Source organism: Mastomys coucha, unplaced genomic scaffold (assembly GCF_008632895.1).
Source record: "Mastomys coucha isolate ucsf_1 unplaced genomic scaffold, UCSF_Mcou_1 pScaffold23, whole genome shotgun sequence".
Classification (NCBI taxonomy): Eukaryota; Metazoa; Chordata; class Mammalia; order Rodentia; family Muridae; genus Mastomys; species Mastomys coucha.
The window spans coordinates 61,272,488-61,295,670 of NW_022196906.1; the positions used below are offsets into that span (position 1 = coordinate 61,272,488).

At 47.0% G+C, this 23,183-nt stretch overlaps 1 protein-coding gene across 4 annotated transcripts in view; it reads left to right on the forward strand.

The window, feature by feature from the left end:
* The window catches only part of Ca12 (carbonic anhydrase 12), a 55,408-nt gene that overhangs the window by 4,565 nt on the left and 27,660 nt on the right, over positions 1–23,183 (forward strand). Inside the window, exon 1 of one of the 4 annotated variants that reach the window (XM_031343912.1) lies at positions 17,205–17,298. The exons of the other annotated variants lie outside the window; for them this stretch is intronic. Within the exon in view, the coding sequence (XP_031199772.1) occupies positions 17,274–17,298 (25 nt within the window). The 5' untranslated portion in view covers positions 17,205–17,273. Of the gene's footprint in view, positions 1–17,204; positions 17,299–23,183 lie in introns of those variants that run through there. 4 annotated transcript variants of the gene reach the window in all.

The following is a 23,183-nucleotide window of genomic DNA, read 5'->3' on the forward strand; positions in this document are numbered from 1 at the left end:
AGTTGGCAGGGCTACACTGTTGCGGTGAACTGGCAACCTCACCACCGGCTGGAGTGGGAATAGGAAGACAGGTACCTGGCCTTCTGGCCAGTATAGGAAAGTTAGTGATATTTTGATATGGACGGAGTCCACTGCGCGTAGAAGTGACCTCACTGACCCTGGAGAGCAGAAGTGTTCTGCCAGTGTTGAAGCCAGGAGATTCAATGGCTATGGTGGTGACAGTCAGGAAAGCTGATTATGAGAGCAGAAGAAGCATACCGTAGGGAAGTCTGACCTTGGTGTGCAAAGATTAGCTCTGGAAGTTTTGGGTAGCCAGGAAGCATTAAGAAAGTCACTGAACCAAAAGCCAAGCCTCCAGCCACTCGTCCCCTCTCCCCCCACCAGCCCTGCATAGCTCCACTATTACTAACGTCCTTTATGTACTTATTACGTGCAAGGAACGTTACTAGGTGGGTGGGTAATTAGAAGGGTATGCTGAGCTCTGTAGCTGGGAATTACGAAAGTTCATAATTCAAAGCAGAACATAATAGGTAGTAACAGCAGATTGCAAATGAATGGCCCAGTGCTCTGATTGTCAGAGGAGAGACCGGGGTTGGAAGGTGAAGAGACTTCCTGAAGGAACCACATTTCTATGTCGGCCTTAAAAGAATGGGAGGATGGGCAAGGTGGAAGAAGTGCTGTTGGCCCAGGTGCCAAGGGCATCACATGGGCAGAGATGGGAAAGCAAGCAACTGGAATTGGAAGGAAGTGCATGAAGAAGGCTTTGTAGAAGAGTCATGGGTTTGGAGGTCAGAAAGAATGTGTCAAGCAGTGGAGGTCAGGAAGTTCTGCCTTGTTCTGTGCATGATGGCGGGGGAGGGAGCACATCTGGGTTTAAGAAGACACTTGGGCCCATAGGAAGGACACAGGAAGGTGCTGGGCTTTTGTGAAGACTGCTTTGTTCCCTGTCTTCACACTTACCTCACAAAAGGTCAGGGTGAGAGTCCACCAAAGGAAGAGTCAGTCCCTTGGACAGGTTCTGTGTGTGCCCGCACGTGTGCCTGCGTGTGTGTGCTTGTGTATAGCACAGTGGAGGATGCGTACATGGATTCTGTGACTCTCAGTAAGCTATTTGGGCCCTTCTAGGCTTCATTTTCCCCATCTGCAACCTGAGGATGGAGTTGTATAGATTAGTGTTCCTCAGGTTGTGTCTTGGCCTCAGCTACGTTAGAAACTTCTGGAATGCTTTCTGAAAATGCAGGCTTCTGGATTCCGCCGGAATGTAAGGAGAGACCTGAGAAGCCTGTATTTTTAAAGATATTCCCCAAGATATAGATTTACTTATGTCCTTTTGCGGTGTTGAGGATCTAATGCAAAGCCTCTAGAACAAAGGTTCTCAACCTGTGGGTTATGACCCTTTGGCGGTTCAAACAAGCCTTTCACGGGAGGTGCAGATGAGATATCGTGGATATCAGATATGTACATTAGATTCATAACTAGCAAAATTACAGTTATGAAGTAGCAATGAAGATAATTTTATGGCTGGGGGTTCAGCTCAACATGTGGAATTGTCTTAACAGGTCACAGCATCAGGAAGGTTGAGAGCCATTGGTCTAGAATCTAGATGAGCACTGCCCACTGAGTCCTACTCCAAGCCCCGGAGTCTCATGCACACCCTGAAAGGACCATATCCAGACACTTCCTAAGATCCTTCTAGCCAGAGAGTTAGCACTCACTTGACCCCACCACTTCTGCTGGCATTTCATATACAAGTCAAGTCTCTATAGGGCTCTCTGGGTCTCTGCTACAGCCCCCCAACTTTCAGACAAAATGAGGAGGGAACAGGGAACTGTCACATTAGCTGTAGTGAGCATTGTTCCAGGACAGACTTCTTTGAGTAGCCATGAGGCCTGGCCCAGAGCTGGTCTTCCACTAGCCCTGGGCAAACCCCTGCCATCTGCACTGTGCCATTAGAACGGCTCTTGGATGATGAATCTGATGACACATGGCGAGAACATTGGGAGACCTAGACTCAGTTTTGATGTTTGAGATAGGGTCTCTTCTTAGCCCAGGCTGGCCCCCCAGAACTCACTATGTAGCCAAGGATGACTTTGAACTCCAATTCTCCTGCCTCTACCCCCTGAAAGGTGGGATTACGGGCTTGTGCTACCATGTCCAATTTATGTGTCACTGGGATTAAACTTGGGGCTTTGTGTTTGTACTCTACCCCTGGGCTACAAACCCAGCCCAAAGCTGGTTTCGATTAGGGGTGCACAGTCATCCCTCAGTGGGGATGTGAGCTGGGGGACAGAATGAGGACAGCTCAGGAGGGAACAGGCCTAGGCCGGCAACTGGCAGTTGGCCTCTGTACCCAGAGTCACCCAGGTAGACAGCAGGCTCAGCACTGGTGTTGGCAGGAAATGGTTTCTCAGCAGTAAGGGCTGAACAGAACGTGACAAGTCCAACCAGTGCCACGTGCTGGTTTCTTCAGGGTTCAGAACCCAGCACACAGCTACACTGAATCCCCTTGTTCCAGGTTCCCACTGCCTCTGCACATGGTGGAACTTGTAGAAGTATATGGGATTTTTTTTTTAAACTGCTGTCCCTGGCACTGAGCCATCATGTTGACCTCATGGTGGATCTCCAGACACAGGATTATCTTCCAGTTATGATGGCCCAGGTTCCATCCCTTCTCTGTTCCTGAGATGGCTTTAGAATTTTTGAGGCTTGATCATGAGAGAGGAAAGGTGATGGAGCCCCTGCCCACCTCCACTTTAAGCCAGTGCCCAGTCAGCCCTGTAGAGCTGGGTAACTTTACCTGATCAGCTGCTGAGTGACTGACCTGCAAAGTCAGGCTGTCATGTGAGCAGAGGGCAAACTCCAGCCTGCTAAAGCAAATCTGGGGCTGCAAGTCAAAAGACTGGGTGTCCTGTGGGCAGTGAGGAGGAGGTGGCTGGGAAGTGGCATCAGGGGTAGGTGGGTATACGCAGTTCCTTGGCATGGGTACAGTGTTCAGTTTATGAAAATCCACCAAGCTGTTGGCTTATGATGCATGCATTTGCTTGTGTATACATTAGAGTCAATGCAAAAAGTGAAAATGTACAGCTAGCGGGTAGAGTTGTTTTTCTCTAGTAGGTAGGTTTGGCTAGCCTTATGTTAAAAAAAACAACAGCAACAAAAATGCCATTGTGGGCCAGAGAGATGTCTCAGTGGGCAAAGGTGCCTATGGCCAAGTCTGACAATCTACACATGCAGTATGGTATGTGTATGAGCATGTACGTGGACATACTTAGACAGACATACGCATACACACACACACACACACATACACCCCATCCAGTGTGTTTGAAACAGTGGAGTAACCCAACAGGAATGTCAGTGTTGAAAATAATGAACCAAGAGCAGAGAGTGGTCATGATCTCCAGTGGTACCAGATATTGGGTTTGCTTGTCTGCAGATTTGAGTTAGGCTTAGAAAGAGACTCGGGCTATTAAGATGAACTTTCATCATAACACTGGGAAATGTGGACACCAAAGCCTCCCCTGGAGATTCTCACCTCTTTCCAGGTCAGTGCCCACAGAGCATCTGTAAAGCTAGCCTCTCGATCTTGACATGTGCGTCTGGGATCAGTGGGTCCTGGCTGTGTTGGAGGGCGGTGGTTGCTTGCAGTAGAACATAGCTCTTCTCGCCCAGCTCAGTGTTAGCTTGGACAGCTTAGGCTTGGGGAAGATTTGGTGTGTCCCAGTTCCTGCCATGCATTCCTAGTTCTATGCCTACCCCATAATGGATTCTCCATCCTAAAGAGTTGCCTTTGGAGGGTTGGGGAGGTAGCTCATTCAGTAAAGCGCTTCCCATACAAGCATGAAAGCCTGAGTTCCATGTCTAGCAACCACAGAAGAGTTGGAGGTCATGACGTGTTTGTAACCCAAGTGCTGAGGAGACAGAGGCAGGCAGATCCTCGGGGCTTACTGGCCAGCTAGCCTAGCCTAACTGGCTAGCCCCAGGTCCCAGGGAGAGACCTTGTCTCAAAAAACAATCTTGACAGAGTCTCAAGAGGGACCATTGAGACCGACTCTCTTCTACGTCCATGTGGACGCACATGCACATGCTCACCCTGCGCACACATGAACGGGAGGAAATCATATGGGATCCTCCATAGCCGCAGACAATGCATTCACATCCCTCACGTCTTTCCAGCCCTGCCTCCACCTGCCCTCTGCCTGCCTCTGCTGGAATACAGAGCTGCTGCCAACACATGGGCCCTGGGGCGCTGCACGCTCCTTAAATCCTTCTTAGACTGTATGACCAACAGAAACGGAACACAGGAAAGGAGGCTGGGAAGCAAATGTTACTTTTTAATCCTAAAGCAGAGATGGAGACCCATGTGGTCCGACCCCCAAACTGCAGTAATAAAAGCAGGCCTGTTGAAGCCAGAGGAAGGGCCGAAAATGGCAGCTGGGGGCACTCGCAATTACAAGGCAGATTTAATTAAGGGGGTGCATGTCTTTCTCCAGTGTCCCACAGCTGCCATCCTGAGCATGAATAAGAGGCCCAAAGTACTCTTCAGAGAGCTGGAAAAGGCCAGGCATGTTTTTCCTATTAGAGAACTGAACCTTGTCCCTGTATTGGGGGATTTCCCTGAGGCCAGCAATCTGACCCACTCTCATTTATTAAATCTGGGCTCTAGTCCCAGTTACTGTTAATTAAAGCTGTGACATGCAGGGTCTGTTGGGATGTGGTGTGGTCTGCCCACTTGCAATGGCCCTCATCTTTCCTGGGCTGCAGAATTGGGGTTTAATGGTGTTCTGGAGGTCTGAAGCTTCCCAGATTCCTGCGTCTACCACTGGCCTTACTATCCAAGTGAGAGGACAGAGGTGGCAGTATTCATTCCTACCATTGGGTGTGATGACTGTAGCTGGTAGTTGGCAGAAAACTGGAGTGTAGAAATATGGAGACTCGAGAGCCATCAGACGTTGGGCATATCCACTAGGCCACTATCTGGATGGCTGATGTTAGGAAGTAACTTGCCTGCTCTGTCCACAGCTATAAACCCGGGAGTGAAACATCTAGCTTGGTGTGTCTCAAAGCATGGGCCTTAGGCCAACACCATCAGCATCATTGAGACTGTTAGATATGCAAATTCTTAACCCTGCCCTGGGCCTACCCACCAATCAGGAAATCTTCTAGGTAGCCATCATTTTAGCAAGCCTTTTGTATGAGTCTAGTGTCTACTCAAGTTTGAGAACTATCCCAGGCTTCATAGGGCTGTGGTGAGGATCAAAAGAAGATAGTCCATGTAGAGTCTAGCTCAAAGCTAAAAGTCACGCCCTTGTCTATGCCAATACCTAATAACACTTGAGCAGCCAATGCACCCGTGTGGTCTCTCTCTCTCTCTCTCTCTCTTTCTCTCTCTCAGGCTGGCTTTATGGCCAGTAGATATCCTCTTATATTCTGATTAAGCAAAGGATATTTCTTTTTAAGAAGGGAAGAATTAGACAAAACACACAAGAGCCTCCCCAGCCCAGTGGTGCTTTTTCTGGCTTCGCCCTTCAGACCAATGTGAAGGTGGATCTAATTTCCTGGTGCTTTCTTGGCACTTAGACACCATGTATCTGTCTGTACAGCCAAGGTCACTTCAGCCAAGCACCAGTTTCCCAGGAAGCAGGCCTATTCTGGATGCCTAAGCCTAAGAAGGAAAATGAACTTGGCATAGGGCGGTTGGGACTCTGAGCTACATATGTCTAGATCCATGCAGGACTTTCATGGCTAGAGAGGAGTCTATGTATGGTTCCCTACACACTTGACCAAAAGAGGCCTCTAAATTGGCATAAGAGCTGAATTCAAATCTGGGGTGTGTGTGTGTGTGTGTGTATATGTGTGTATGTGTGTGTGAGTGTGTGAGAGTGTGTGAGTGTGTGAGAGAGTGTATATGTGAGTGTGTGAGCATGTGTATGTGTGTGAGTGTGTCTGTGAGTGTGTGTGTGTGTGTGTGTGTGTGTGTGTGTGTGTGTGTGTGAGAGAGAGAGAGAGAGAGAGAGAGAGAGAGAGAGAGAGAGTGCTCCAGGAGGCAGATCTGGTTTGTATGATGTGTCACTGTGACAAAATGCCTAAGGAAAAAAAATTTTAAAAGAAAAGGTCTCACTGTGTACCCCTGGTTGACATTTAGATCAGGCTAGCCTTGGGTTCATAGGGATCCCCCTGCCTCTGCCTCTTAATCATCAAGATTAAGGGCACATAATACCAAAGCTGGCAAAGAGAAAAGTTTTTTTTTTTTTTCCTCGTGGTTACACAGTTTTCGCCAGCTGTCTTCATTGCTCTGGGCCTGAGTGAGGCAGGGCATCAAGGTAACATGGTAGAGAGGATGGGCTGGGGCTGGGCTACTCACATCCTTGCAGCCAGGGAGCAGAAAGGCAGGAGAATCTACACATCTCCTTCACAGACCCAGGGAGCAGAGAGGCAGGAGCATCCACACATCTCCTTCACAGACCCAGGGAGCAGAGAGGCAGGAGCATCCACACATCTCCTTCACAGACCCAGGGAGCAGAGAGGCAGGAGCATCCACACATCTCTTTCACAGACCCTCCCCAATAGCTTTCTTCCACCAGTCATCTCCACCTCCTGATAGCCCATTAAGCTATGAAGACCCTCATGGATCCCTGTATTTATGAAGTTATTGTCCTGGTGAGCCAACCACTTCTCCATAGCAACACATAGCCACTGGAGACTAGATCTTCAATACACGAGTCTTGGGGAGACTCGTCAAATCCAGAGCACAAAAGCAGTGAAGAAAATGGTTCACAGAATGTGGGAAACACCCACAGACTCTGAAGGAGACAGGCCTCTCCTGATCATTTACTAACCTTCCTCTGCCAGGCAGCTCTGCCGTGAAGGAGCCAGGCAGCCCTAGCCAGATTTTTCCAGGGCAGCATTGTGGGATGTAGATAGAGTGTGTGCACCTGCCACAGTCAAAGACTCAATTATTTGGTTCCTGATTATCTACTTTCCCCACATCTTAGCATTTCTGAAGCCATGATAGATCTCTTTGAGACAAGAGTCTCACTATGTGTCCCAGGCTATCTGGAGGTGTGTGGGTCTTCTGGCTCAGCCTGCGGAGTGCTGGGCTGAGGGGCTTGTACAACCCATTGAGCCTTTGGTAATAGATCCGGGTATCAGCGGCATCTAGAACCATGAAAGCATGGTAGCTGCTTCACAAATCTTCACTGAGAAACCATGCTCTAGATGCCAGGAATATGGAGAGAGGGACAGAAATGAGTAGTTTCAATAAGCGGTGAAAACAAGGGGCAGGGGTTTCAAAGGATGGGGAAGGTGATGGCTGCACACGCTCTGCTCCAGCATCTAGGAAGGACAGGGACTCGTTCAGTTTTGAGTATAGCTCTACCAAGCTTTCCATCAGTTCATAGCTCACACACTCAGGCAGTGCTGGGTGAGCAAGGAAAGTTGTAGCAATATAATTGATGTGTCCTTTTAGTTTACAAAAGTATCCATTTACAGAGCAAGCCTTCTGAGTCCCTGCTAGTCATCTGATTTGTGCCAACCAGGAAGGAACAAATCTTGGCTGCCACCTCCTTGTGTCTATAAAGTTTGGCTGAGGATTGGCATAACTCTAAGTCAGATGGTTCTGTTTAGCTCGCCTTACCTTTTACAATGCTTTTGCAATCCTTAACGAGTGACTCAGTCTGCTGGGGGACCTCTGGGTGGAATGGGGAAGACCCGTGCAGTTCTCATAGGGACACGTGCAGATTCCATACAAGACAGGCCTGCAGAGGTGCCTCAGTCACTAGGAGAGTGGGCTTTGCCTATTGTACCTAAGGGTGACATTAGCCAGTGAGTCCCAGTGCCCTCTTGGAGTAGCCCCTCCTTGGAAACTGCGAGAGAACTGGAGAAAGAAAAAGAGGTGATACTTAAGCTTGTGTGACAAAGATGTTTGGTAGCAGGTCTGAAGCAAATCACTGTTTCCCTTCTTGGCTTTGGTTACCAGGAAGGCCAGTAGCTCCAACTTGAATAAATGTCTATTTTTATTTTATTTTATTTTATTTTTGAGATAGAGACTAACATATCCAAGGCTGCCCTCAAACTCACTTTATACCTGGAAATGACCTTGAACTTCTGATCTTCTTGTTTCCACCTTCCAAGTGCTGGGATCACGGGTGTGTGACACCACGCCTAGTTTTATATAGTACTGGAGATTGAACCTAGGACTTCGTTCATGCTGGGTGAGCAACTGAGCAATTGAGCTATGGCCCCAGCCAATTTTTGTTTGATTTTAAGAAATTACTACATGAATGAGCTAGCTACCATGCAATAATCAGAGACCAGAGGCTTTAAGACACCTGAGAGGATACGTTTTACATCATACTGCAAATATTTACTGAGTGAATTAGCCAAATATCAGGCTGAGGAAACAGACAGGCATTAGGGCTGAGCTCTGTTATGAGACTGGCATTCTGGAGACTCAGCAAGTAACTGGTTCTGAAAGCACAGAGCAGAAAGCTCCCACTCAGAGTCTTGAGGAAAGGATTAGAGCAGAGGTTCCCAACCTTCCTAATGCTGTAGCCCTTTAATACAGTGCCTCCTGTTGTGGTGACCCCAAACCATAAACTGATTTGCTACTTTATAACTGTAGGTTTTCTACTGTTATGAATCATGATGTAGATATCTGATATGCACAATACCTGATATGTGACCCCTGTGAAAGGGTCATTTGACGCCCCCCTCCAGGGGTCATGACCCACAAGTTGAAAACCACTGGATTAGGGGCAGCTCCTTGAGGCAGCATGAGCTGAGACCTGAAGGCCATAGAAGAGCCAGGGAAGGGCACTGGGGACAGAAAGACAACCTGCACAATGGTCATCGAGGAGGCTGGTATGTTACGAAAATGACCCAGAAGAAAGAAGGAACTTGGAGAGAGAGGAGCCTTCAGCCTGCTAGGGAGGCAGCAGGAAGCTGCTACCAGAATGTTCTAAGTAGAGGACTCATGTGAAGGGGGAGCTTTGAGGATTGATCGTCTTGGCTGTGGGATGAAGAATGGATTGGATGGGAATCACTAGGAAGGGAGACGGGAAGAATTCGAAGAAAGGGGGGTGAGTTCCAGATCAAGGGACCCGTGACACAGACATGGACCTGCTGGAATGGTTTAGCCAGCTGTATGGACAGCTCACAGTGGAGCCTGCCTGTGGTGACTGGCTGCTCAGCTCAGATTCAGTGAATACTCATGCAGGCTGACTGTCTTATTGCCTGGAAGGGCCCTGAAGTAGCGCGGGGAAGAGGAGGTGCAGATGGAGCCATCCAGACCTCATCCCCATTTACAAACAAGGCCAAGGAAACAGAGTTGGCAAGAGGCTAAGCAGAGCAAAAGGGCCATGCACAGCCAGACCTGGGTCTCCTGACTCTCACGGGAATCACTTCCCCAGGCATTTGGCAATGCTTGCTTCATGCCGGAGACTGCTCCTACATGACACATCATGCCATAGAGGAAACTCGGGGACTGAAAGAAAAAAATAGACAGTGTAGACGTGTCAGAGGCATATCACGCCAAATTAACTCGCTTTTCTTCCCCTCCACGGGATAAAAGGCTTGGTGGTTAAGGAAAACACAATAGACTAATGCCTGTTGATATAAACAAACATTAGCTAAAGCTCATTGCGGCATGCTCATGGGAAACTCGGATCAGACTTGGTGTGATTGCTTGGAGGAGAACTTGGCGGCCTCTAAGTCACCACTGTCACTCTCAGCATCTGGGGAAGAGACGCAGCTTTCTCTAGGAGCCATCCCGAGCCCTTGCCTTTTTCTGAGGCCTTAAGACTGCCGAGGATGGTGGTAAGAGTACTGTGGCCAGGTTGAGAGCAGAGTGGAGGATGTGCTTGAGTGAAGGAGCCGACCAGTGATGGGACTGGCCTGCAGGCCTTAAAAGGGATGGAGCAGCAGGTCCTGCAAGATGTGAGAAGAGCTACATGCAAAAACGGTGGGAAGAGAGACTTGGCACATCCACCCTCGTTCACACGTGACCTCTGCTCCTAGCTGTGCCCCTCTCCTGACACCTTCATCAACTTAGAGGGGGCCTCCCAGTTTGTTACTGAGTTGCATGTTTGTGTCTCCACCTATTGCTTGGCTCCATTTTAGAGACACTCCTCCCCTGGCAAGTTCCCTGAGAGTCCCCCCTTTTGATAGGAGTGTTGGTGTAATGGGTCCATCAGCAAGGCAGAGGTGGGGAAGGGTCTCATCTCTGTGTGGATATCTGGTAGAAGTCTTGAGGACCGCAGGGGCTGAGCGTGGTCCTTGCACCTAACTGCCTCAGAAAGCACAGGTTCCCACTTCCTGAAACCATCTTCCTGAGCGGCCACGCACAGCTGTACTAGTTGTGAGACCTTGGCCACCTTGCTTTGATTCTCAGAGCTTCCCTTGCAGGATGCAGGGGCAGTAGCCATCTCATAGGGCACTGTGAGGTGTTGGTCTCGTTTCTGGATTGATGACCGTTGATGAAGACCTTTCCCTCAGTGACAGCTGGTGCTCTGGATCTTGCTGTGTACAGGGCAGTGTGCTGGGGCCTGGGAGTGGTAATGTGTCCACGAGGGACCATGCATGCCCAGGAGGTGAGTTACTCCAAGGAGGTGTGACCATGTGCTGAGGGAGTTATCCTCCTTCCCCATGGGGGCTGCCCACGATCCAGGATCTTGTGACTGGCTCTGGAGGTGGGTGGTGGGGAATTCAGGAAACATCCATCTATGGACACAGCTCTGGGATTCAGAAAAGGCACCAAGGAGACCGTGACACTTGATCGGGGGTGGTAGGGTTTCAAAAGAGACAGCAGTCTGAATGAAATACAATATCACTGTGCACTAGGCATAAAACAAGATGTGTTTTAGGTGAAGTACAAGGGAGAAGCTACTCTGAAAGGTTGGGAAGCAGGCCCTAAAACTGGGAGGGACTAAGATGCTTCAGCTCTGAATGACCTGCATCCAAGTAAAATAGTTCACCTTGTTCAGACCATCCAGAAATGACACCAATGCCTCACAGTTTCTCTATGAGATGGCTGCTGCCCCATGCATTCTACAAGGGAAGCTCTGAGGATCAAAGAAAGATACTCAAGGTCTCACAGCTAGTACAGTTCTGGGAGTGGCAGCTCCTGGAGATGGTTTCAAAACCTTTGGTTTCCCTGCTGCATGTCACATCTCTGGGAAAAAACTGTTACAAGCAGTCTATAAAGGATAAGAACTGGCAGAAAGCCATTTTTTCCATAAAGGGATAATAGAGGGAGTAGTCTTTCTCTCTCTCTCTCTCACACACACACACACACACACACACACACACACACGCACACGCACACGCACACATACACGCACACGTGTGCGCGCACGCGCTATAGGTTATCTATCAGAAAGGACTTCCTCATTGTGAAAGCTCCTAAGCTCTGTCTGCATCAGCATTTAGAGGCCAATCCAGCTTCACCTTAGTTCCAACTCCACTCTCGGGAAGGGCAGGAAGTTCATGTCTTTGTGTTTATTTGTTTGAGACTGGATCTCAAGTAGTATTCCAGGTCCTTTTAACATGCGAGGTCTTCAAGGATGTCCATGAACTCCTGATCCTCCTATCTTGACTTCCTAAATCTTGAGATCACAAGTGTGTGCCATTACATCTGGTTTTCTGTGGCGCTGGGGACCGAACACAGGGCTTCCTGTGAGCACTCTACTAACCTAGCTGCATCCTGGACAAGCTGATGTCTTCTGATATACAATCCCTGCTTCACTTCTTCTCATTTCTGGGTTCCCTAGGGACTGCTTTTTTTTTTTTTTCTCAACCATTTGATTTTATTGAAAGGAGATGCTGCTACTCAGCAGCTGCTATTCTTTTGTTTACATAGAGTCTGGTTTTGTTTGTTTTGCTCTGTGCTGGGAACATAAAGTTTTCTATATTATTCTCAGTCATAAGTTGTGCTACAGTTTCTTTTCTGTTGGACACTCCTTGTAGAATCTCTGTCCTCACCATGGGAAAAATGCAAGCTTTTTGGTTCTTCTCAGCATGGGACTGTTTTATGATTTCACAACCTCCTCCACTCCAGCTTTCCCCTCTAGCTGTCCTCAGACTTCACCTCCTAGCCACCTCTGAACACTGTCCCGTGTGTTGAGAGGTTGCTATGGTGAGAACAAGGGCTCCCACAGCTCCCAGCTCATGGCCATGTGAGTAGCCCTATGTCTCAGTTAAGGGACTTATTGCTGGGATGAAACACCATCACCAAAAGCAAGTTGGGGGGAAAGGGGTTTCTTTGGCTTACACTTCCATATTACTGTTTATCACTGAAGAAAGTCAGGAGTCTTCTATCTATACTATCTTGCTCCTTATGGCTTGCTCAGTCTCTTTTTTTACAGAACCCAGAATCAGCAGTCCAGGGATGGCACCACTCTCCCCGACTAATCAGTAATTTCAAAAAATGCCATACAGCTGGACCTCATGGAGGCATTTTCTTGATCGAAGTTCCCTACTCTCAAATGACTTTAGCTTGTGTCACGTTGACATAAACTATCCAGCATACCATGTTATTCCATCTTTCTGAGCTCATTTACCTTGTCTACCCTATACCATTGGGTAGCTATGCAAATAGAAATAACTCAGAACTGTGGTCCAGCCCTCCACTGTTCTTGTGAATTAAGTTGCCCAACAGCACGCCTTGGTCTTTTGCCTGCATATTCCCCACAGTTGCTTTTATGCCACAACAGGAGAACTGAATTTCTACAGAGACTGTGTAACCAGTAAAGCTGGAAATCCTTCTGATCTAGCTTTTTTGTAGGAAAACTTAGTCAATGCCTTATCAAAGAGTTGCCTGGGGCATAGTCGGTGCTCAGTGAATCATGGCTTTGTTGAAAGAACTCTAAACCCAGTAGGTCTTAGAGTTTAAGAAAATTTAAATAGAAAACTAACTCCTGCAAATTGTCTTCTGATATCCCTACTCAAACCATGGCGTGGATACATGTGAACTCTCTCTCTCTCTCTCTCTCTCTCTCTCTCTCTCTCTCTCTCTCTCTCTCTCTCTCTCTCTCTCAAAAGAAAAGGTGTGGAGGGGAATCTAGAATAAACACGGGTTGTCTGTGTTCCCTGAGGATGACTGTCCACTGTGTCCTGTCTTTTCAGATGGCAGGGACAGTGTCATCCTCTTATAGGTATCAGCCTTGCCTTCGTAGGCTTCAGTCCCTGTCCCTATGTCCTCTCATCCTTGATGCCAGGCCCCTACTCCACGTTTCTGCCCATGATGACTGACAGTGAAAACAACCACTCCCTTCAAGAAAATGTTCTCTGTGGGTCCCTTCTTCCCTGTCCCCTGACAGGACAAGAATAATCTTCTAGTCCTGAGATTCTGCATGACTGAGCTTTGTGATAGGATATTTGTCACAGAGTGGTCCTGTGCCTTGCAGGATGTTTCCCAGCATGCCTGGCTTCTGTCCAGCAGATGCTGACAGCATGTCCCTACTTGTGATAGCCAACAATATCTCTACACATTGCCAAATGTTCCCCGAGGGGCAGATTGCTCCAACTGAAAATCACTTGGCTTAGTCTAAAATAACTCCACAGGTGAGGCAACCAAACTGAGTCCTGAGCAGATTAAGTTCATGTTTAAGAAAGCAGGGTTCTGTGCAAGGGCACGTAGACACTGTGTGCGTCTGATTGGTCCTGTCGCTTCCTTCAGTAGAACAATGGGGCTCTGCTCAACTTTACAGCTGATGCTGCACATTGCCTGAGAACCTGGATAGCTTCTGCCCCCTGTGTTACTAAGATGCTTCGCTGCCTCCCTTCCATTTCCTTTTCCCTTCCTTCTCTTCATCCCTTGTGCAGGGGATTGGCCCCAAGGCCACAAGTTAACACTGGGTGTTTTCCTCCATCACTTTCTAAGCATGTATGTATGTATGTATGTATGTATGTATGTATGTATGTATCTATCTATCTATCTATCTATCTATCTATCTATCTATCTATCTGAGACACAGGTATTTCAGAGCTCACAGATTCAGCTAGGCTAGCTAACCAAGGAGTTCCAGGGAGCTGCCTGTCTGCCTCAACTCAGGTCTGGGGCATCAATGAGCCTGACATTTATGTTGGCCTTAGGGATCTGAACTCAGGTCCTCATGCTCAAATGGAAAGCACTTTACTGACTGAGCCAACTCCCTAGCCCAGAAGGGTTTTCAAAGGTCCCCTACCACAATACCAGGAAGGCAGCCCTAGGATATGAACATGCTTATGAATCCAACCCTGTGCCAACCTGTTAGCTTCTTCATTTTCATATCCAGCTCCACTTCAGAGGAAGTATTTGGATATGTGTATGTTCACTGACTCATTTATCCTCCTCCCAGTTGTTACCAATTTGCTTGGGGGTGGTGGGGGCTGACCATTTAATAGTGTATAGGGGGGATCAGAGCCAGAGCCTTGCCCAAAGTGGATTAATAGTTAAGGAGATGTAGACATGAAAACAGATATTGTAGCAAGATGGCTCAGCCTGAATTTGATCCTTGGGAATAACATGGTATAAGAAGGGTCTAGATCATCTCAGAGGTGAGCATAAGAAGAAAAGCCAAGGGAAAAGCCACCAAAGAGCTCACATTGAGAGATAGGTAGGCTGGGGCAGAATCGATGCTCACCTATTAAAGGCTAGGTTCACAACCAAAATGTCAAGAGACAGGCAGTCCCATGGAAGGAGTTACAGAGACAAACTATGGAGCAGAGACTGAAGGAAGGACAATCCAGAGACTGCTCCACCTGGGAATCCTTCCCATATTCAGTCAGCAAACCCAGATACTATTGTGGATGCCAGCAAGTGCTGGCTGACAGGAGCCTGATATAACTGTCTCCTGAGAGGCTCTGCCAGTGCCCGACTAATATAGAAGTAGAGGCTCACAGCCATCCATTGAACTGACCACAGGGTCCCCAATGAAGGAGCTAGAGAAAGGACCCAAGGAGCTGAAGGGTTTGCAGCCCCTTAGGACAAACAACAATATGAACTAACTAGACCCTCAGAGCTCCTAGGGACTAAACCACCAACCAAAGAGTACACATGGTGGGACTCATGGTTCCAGCAGCAGATATAGCAGAGGATGGCCAAGTTGGTCATCAGTGGGAGGAGAGGCCCTTGGTCCTGTGAAGGTTCTATGTCCCAGTGTAGGGAAATGCTAGGGCCAGGAAGCAGGAGAGGGTGGGTTGGTGAACAAGGGGAGTGGGGAGGGAACAGGTTTTTTTGGTTTTGTTTTGTTTTTTTTCCAGAGGGGAAACCAGGAAAGGAGATATCATTTGAAATGTAAATAAAGAAAATATCTAATAAAAAAAGAATAAATGTATAAACTATTACCAAGTTAATAAAAGAGAGAGAAAGAGAGAGAGAGAGTTGAGGTGACAATGCAGACAAAGCCATGTCCTGAAAACAGCAGGGAGAAGTGTTAGAAATAGCTGTAGCTTTGGGGCTTCTGAGAACGTCACATACCTGTGATCTCAGCACTTGAGACGCAGAAGCAGGAGGAAGAGTTTGGGGCCAGGCTGGGCCACAACAGTGAGATCTCATCTTATGACATAAAACAGGAAGAGACAGAAGAGTAGCAGGAGCTGCAAGACAGAGTATGGCAAGGTGAAGTCTGTGAGGAGAATGACGCCAGAGCATTTGGATTCAGTGGTCTGTGGACAGGGGATTGACCGAGCAGAGTGAGCAGCCAAGATCTGAAGAGCAGGGAAAGATGCAGGAGAGAGCAGGCAGGTGATTCTTGTAACATTCAGAGCAGAGAGAAGCCAGACCAGAGCAAAGGGCGCTTCTCAGCCAGCAGACAGACGTGGAAAATCTACAACCAGTCACCAGTCCAGAGAGACAATCAATTCACATAGTCCGATTTTCTTTGAACGTCTGTGCAAATGCCAGTCAAGCTGTGGCCCCATCCCGGGCCTCTGGTATATAACAGATAAACCCCTGAGAAGGGGGATGGAGAGAGGGAGGGAGAGGGAGTGCTTCTGTCAGTAGGCAGGCAGCTGTACCCCTGAAGAGAAACACCTGTGACATTTACAAGTGTCTCTCTGCCAGGGAAGCAGCCTGCCAGGGAGGCTGCCTCCACCCACAGTGTTTACTCTCCCACGGGTCTCCTTTCCGTGCCAGGAACATTGTTATATCCTCTTGTAGCTCCTGATATTTCAAGTTTTCTCTTTCTACCCAGGAGCTCATTATGAATAATAGCCTTCTTGACCCCCAGCCTTTCCCTACTAACTGCTTGCCAGGTCCATTCACAGCTTGTCTCCTGAAATGCAAGAGGGAGAAACCACCAAGGTTTTCCTTCAGCCAACAACTATGCTTACACGAAAGGACAAAAGCAACCTAACTAGAGTTACATACTTAAATTACAATAAGGTCAACCTTATGAACGGACAAGTAAATTGCAGCATATACACAGAGTGACATAGTACTCAGCTGTAAAAGAGGAATGAAGAGTGAACACACGCTCAAGGGACAAGCCTTGAAAACATGATGCTAAATGAAAGAAGCCACTCCGGGACTGTATATTATGTAACTGCCTTTACATTAAATACAGAATAGGCAACTCCATAGAGAGAAAGTGGATTTGTGGTCACCAGGGGCTGAAAGGAGGGAGAATGGGTAGAAACTATTGACTGTGTTTGTTGGGGAGATCTTTGGGGTGTGAGGAAAATGTTCTGGAGTCGAGGGTTTTATACTTCTGTGAATGTTTTGTTCTTTGTCCATTATGCCACACAAAAAAAGATAGTTACAAAATGGGGCTAAGGGGGATGGTGAGGTGGGTCAGCAGATAAAGGTGCCCACCCAAGTTTAATTCCTGAGACCCATGTGGTGGTAGGAGAGAACTGATTCTTGCAAGTTATACTCTGACTCCCCCAACACACGAATAAATTAGTAAATGTAATGTTAGAAACATTTTAAAAGGTAGGCTAGAGCCGGGTGGTGGTGGCGCACACCTTTAGTCCCAGCACTTGGGAGGCAGAGGCAGGCGGATTTCTGAGTTTGAGGCCAGCCTGGTCTACACAGCCAGGACTACACAGAGAAACCCTGTCTCAAAAAACCAAAAAAAAAAAAAAAAAAAAAAAAAAAAAAAAAAAAAAATGTAGGCTAGGGTTGTAGCTCAGTTGGTAGAGTGCTTGCCTAGCATGCATGAAGTCCTGGATTTGATCCCCAGCATCACTTAAAACCTAATATAGTTTTATGTGCCTATTATCCAGCACTCTGGAGGCAAAGGCAGGATCATTAGAGGTTCAAAGTCAATGGATTCTATGGGACTGTGAGCACTATGGACTCTGATCCAGAAAACCAAGGTAATTTTTTATTTTTATTTTATTTTATTTTATTTTATTTTTCGAGACAGGGTTTCTCTGTGTAGCCCTGGCTGTCCTGGAACTCACTCTGTAGACCAGGCTGGCCTTGAACTCAGAAATCCACTTGCCTCTGCCTCCCAAGCACTGGGATTAAAGGAGTGAACCACCACGGCCCAGCCCCTCAGGTCATTTTTTAAACTTTATTTATTTTTAGTGCATTGGTGTTTTGCCTTCATGGTGGTATTGGATTCTCTAGAGTTGGAATTACAGACAACAGTGAGCTGCCATGTGGGTGCTGGGAATTGACCTGAGTCCTCTGGAAGAGCAGCCAGTGCTCTCAAGGGCTGAGCCATCTCTCCAACCCTCGAGGTCATTCTTAAACTGCATGGGAGTTTGAGGCTAGCCTGGGCTATATGAGAGACCTTGTCTCAAAAATTTTTTGGTTGCTGCTATAAAACAGAACAGCAACCTTGCCTTGACCCAAGGACAAAAACACAGCCCTGGCTCCAACCACAGGCCGTCAATCAGAAGAGGGCCTTCACCAGCTCTTTTTCATCTTTAGCTAAATATTAGGAACACTGGGGCAGCTCAAGACCAGTTAAGCAAAACCTCACAGTCAGGACCAGGCAGGATTGGAAGCTCACAAAGATTCCTGTGTGTGGCAAAGGTTGAGAAATACTGCTTTAGCCCAGTGGTTGGCAAACGTGGGGCCCAGGCCAGCAGCATCAGCGCTTCAGGGGGATGTGTTGGACAGGTAGAGTTCAAGATTCATCTCCAAGCTACAATATCAAAAACTCTGAGTTTCAGAAAGACTCAGTGGTCCATATTATAAGAAGCTCCTGTTTAAGTGTGGCAACCATTTTCTGAGTCTGGATCATGGGAACTAATCTTCGAGTAAAAGTCGAGAAGCCTCTGTTGTGTGTTTGGCGCTGTGATAGTTGCTGTGAAAATACAGAGGCATCCCCAAGCCCTCAGGCATCCTGTGGTTAGGTTCTTGGAATAAGATGGGTCCTTTATGGCTGGGTAATATTCCATTGGATGTCTATGCCACCGTTTTGCTTATTCATTTCTCTGTTGATAGATATGGGTTATTTCCAACATTTGGTTTTATGAATAATATTGTTGTCTGGCCAGCCTGGTGGCCACAGTCTGCTGTGGATTCAGCAGTTTCCCACATCTACAGTTCCCATGTCAGTGAGTCAAAGAAAACCAGCAAGAACATCGTGCATGGGGCTTGCACAGGCAGCTGCTTGTTTTCATTATCAGGGTAGGCTAGCACCAAGTTAGCAACTTGCACTAGCTTGTAGTTATTATAGTTTCCATATTCAAGAACTATTTGGACACTTCGGAATGTCCAGGATCTTTTTTCAGGAATCATACATTATATGCATAAAACTCGCTGCCACCTAGTGAAGCTTGTCTTAGTCCTTGGCAAGCACCAGGATCACTTGGGGAGGTGCTAGTCAGTAACAGGCCTTACACCCACCTCCAGTCTGGTTCAGTAGGTCTGCCATGGGGCCTGAGAGCCTGCATTGTTTCCTTGTTTTTCTTGTATCCTTGCCTTTTAGCTCAAGGTGACCTTGAACTTCAGATCCTCTTGTCTCTACCTCTTGAGAGCTGTAATTACTAATATGCTCTACTACACTTTATTTGGTGCTAAGAATGGAATCTGGGACAACTTACATGGTAGGCAACTGTTCTACCAACTGAGCTATATCCACAGTTAGAATATACATTTTGAAGGAGCTCTAGGGAGACGATGATGATGATGATGATGATGATGATGATGATGATGATGATGATGGTGATGATGATGATGGTGGTGGTGGCAATGATGATGATGACAATGACCATGAAGAAGATGATGTTTCTCTGAGGAGTAGTTTAAGTACCACATGATTATTGGGGTAGAAAGACCAGCATTCTTTTGCTAAGTGTAGTTGGTGTAGAAATGAAGAGTGCAGAGGGCCCTGCATAGCACAGAGGAGGGCAAATATTGAGGTCTGCCTTAGAGTGTGAGCGGGTAGATCGTCTGGGGGAGCTTCAGAAGTTTAGCCTGCTGGAATAAAAAGGAAAGTTGAGAGCAGGGAGTTGCTGTGGCTTCTCTGTGATCAAAAGACAGCAGCTCCTGAGGGCCTGGCAAGAGGTGGCTAAAATGGAGAAGCAAAAGGAAATAGATCATTTACCTTTGGCATCTTGGAAACCCCACCCTCCTCCCTGTAAAGAGCTTCCCTCCAGAAAGAACCTGACAAAAGCCTTACGGTCTAAGTGTGAATATTATGGAGCCCTTTATCCTTTACCCCAGCAATATTGGAAAGGAATATTAGAGAGGATTATAGGTGGGTGGGTGGAAGAGCAGGAGTAAGAGACTTGCAGTGGTGAGCAGAGCTGATTGACAGCCTCAGCCTCACCTTCCCAGCCTGCACCTTCAGCCCCTCCTAACCATGGTAAGAACAGAAACGATGGCAGAAAGGCCGGGGGTGCACTTTACAAGGCCCAAGCTGATTCTGTCTCTTAAGTCGATACAAATTAAAACTGGCACAATAAAGATAAAATCTTGATACAAAGGATGGCTTAGGCATCTTTAGAAAATTCCATCTATTTTGATTGATCTACAATGTAAAATCCAAGGGAAAGAATGGCCTGTTGGGGCAGCCCCCTTCAACATTTATAAGTAAGGAGTCACCTTGGCCCTCTAGCCTTTGCGTTCTGTCCCAGTCAAGGCCTGATTCATTTATAACATTAACAAAGGGAAAGTTTCCAGGCCAATGTGATTCCTTGACCGCTGTTAGTAAACAACACAACCAGAAGGCCTCAGCCATCAATGATTAACCTGTGGCCCTGGCAGCTCCCTTCCCTCTGGCTGCATCTTGCCTTTATGCTTGTGTCTGCCCACTTGATAGACAGAGAAGCAGGCCAAATCCAGCCAAGGAGCGCCTATATTTGTTGTGAGAAACCATATTATGTTTTAATAACTTCTGAAAGTGAACTCCAGGAACTGAAATGTACTTTAAATAGATTTTTAAAATGTGCTTCTATATCCAAACTACCTCCTGGAGATATATGCTTTTGAGTTGGATTTAGAGGGAACAGAGGGCTCCTTCCCTTCTGAATGGGATTCTGGGGGCTTCACTACATTTTCCGTGGTTCCAGCCACAGACTCAGGAGTAATGGCTAGCCTCTCCATCTCCAGGAGACCAGTCGCCTGAGGGGAAGCCTTCTTCAACCTGTGAAGGGCCACTTACTAGTCAGTGTCAAGTAACTCCTGCTCAGTCTCACCACGGAGCAGCTTCTTCCTTGACAAGAAGCCCAGTGGGCCCCAGGTTCTCTCTGAGTGCAGGTAGGTCTCCTGTACATCTGACAATATACCAGCTGTCAGCTTTAGCAGGCCTGTAGGTTCCTCAGGCTCCCCACCTGGAAGGCCATTTCATCTCATCTTTTAAGTCCCAACTTTGATGGCGTCTCCTTCAGGAAGTATGCCTGTACCAGAGACGGGGTGAGGTCTCTCCGTTTCCCCCATTACAGCCCTTGTGTTGTTCCTTCACAGCACCAATGGCAGACTGTGGTTATTTGACCTGGGTAGACGTTGCTTATTTGTGACTCATTATTGGTCTTGATCCCTGGAATGTAACTCTACAAGGTCAGGAAGTAGACCTGCTTTGTCGTATCAGCACTGGGTATAGCGCCTGGCACACAGAAGACACCCCTGTGAAGAAATGAATACATTAACTTCAAAATTAAGTAGCAGTTCAAAAGGATATTAATTAGAGATTTTTCTCCTTTATTCAGCATGTGAAGTTTCTCCTTCATTGATTGTGGCTACTCAGGTGTGCATGTGTATGTGTGTGTGTGTGTGTGTGTGTGTGTGTGTGTGTGTGTGTATGTGTGTGTGTGCGCGCGCGCGCGCGTGCGTGCGTGCATGCGTGCGTGCGTGTACACGCCAGAGGTCGACCTTGAGTGCTGTTCCTCAAGAGCTGTCCATCTTACTTTTGATAGATGGCCTCTCACTAGGACTCAGGGCTTGCTAGTTTTAAGCGAGGCTAGTTGGGTAATGCGCCCTAGGATCCTCCCGTCTCAGCCTCTTCAGCACTGTGATTGCAAGTGCAAGCATACCCAGCTGTTTACGGGGATGCTAAGGATCAAACTCACGTCCTCGTGCTTGCAGACAAGTCCTTTACCAAATGAGCTTGCACCCCAGCCTCTGAACTGCCTGTTTTTATTGTCACGTCAATCTGTCTTGTTAAGTATGCATTTGTGGTTGGTCTGCAATCACTGATCATTTGCATGCACATCTATGTACTAGGACTAGGCACAGTTTTATTCTCCCTAGATCTCTGCATACAACAAACTAGCCGCAGCCTTGGGGGACTAACCAAAACCTACACATTTTCACTGTGTGGAAAATATGACTGTTGGTTGGCAAAATGTCATCAACATCTAGAATGTCAACTTTGCCACATAGGCAAGTTCTGATCTGTTCTTGTAGCCAGTCCGAAGAGACATGGCCTGGAGCCAATTGCCAGGCAGCTGCCTACCTTAAACATTCACACAGATACACAGGGCATTGACCTCAGAGAGTATGACCAAAAGTCGAGGACAGTAGACAAAACTGAAAAAAAAAATCAATCTTTAAAAAAAGACCCCAAAGACCAACCTCAAAACTAGAGCCAATGAATATACCTTTTATTTTTTATTATTGTTGTCAATCTAGACCACATAAGGTCCTGTCAAGTCACAAACAAAATATATTTTCTTTAAAACTGTGGGGTTGGGGAATTGGATCAGTGGTTAAAGGTCCTTACAGGGGACTCAAGTTTGATTCCCATCAACCATGACATGTGGCTCACAACAGCCTTTACCTCCAGTCTCAAGGGATCCAGCTTCTTCCTCTGGCCTCTGTGGGCACTGCACTCACATGCACATACCCACACCCCCACACATGTACACATATTAAAAGTCATAAAAATTGTTATTAACCTTAAGCATAAGACAGCCAGTGAGAAACTGTAAACAAGTCTTATGGGTAATTACATGGTTCATGCCTTTATTATTATGATATATGCTATAATGTGCATGTATCAGGTATATAAACATAAGAAATTACTTAGCCCAGACATTTTTTTTTACCCAGACATCATGTCTGGAAACAGGTTATAAAATTATCCTTCAATCCCTTGCATGAATTATTCGTGCAGGCTCATGCTGTGTGCCTAGACGCCTTGTGAGCACTGAGGATGCAAACAAGCTCTTAAAAATCGCTCTATGAGATTAACAGGGAAAGCTGAATACTCACTGGCTATCTCATTATACTACTTGGGAAATGAGCTAATGGTTTAAAGAATCCTTATCTTTAGTGATACATAAATATCAGCCATGTTTTAGTCAGATTTTCTATTGCTGTGATAAAAATACTATAACCAAAAAGCACTTGAGGAGGAAAGGGTTTGCTTCGGCTTAGAACTTCCAGGTTACATTTTGTCACTGAGGGAATCAGGGCCAGAACCCAAGACAGGAACCATTGGCAGGAACTGAGGAAGAGGTCATGGAATGTCACTTACTGGTTTGCTCTCCATGGCTTGTTCAGCCTGCTTTCTTATACAAATGACAACCACCATTGACCATGGATGGTACCATTCACAGTGGGCCAGGCCCTCCCCTATCAGTCAGTAATCAAGAAAATGCCTCACAGGTCAATCTAGTGGGAGTCTCTCTTGAAGTTCCCTCTTCCCAACTGACTGTAGCTTGTGTCAAGTTGGCGCAAAAGTAGCTGGGATTCATGGATTTTCTTCTATAGTTAGGGGAAGGAATGGAGGAAATTGGGATACAGATCAAACTATTGAAGTCGTGGAAAGATGGTACATGGTCTTTACACTTTACACTGTATA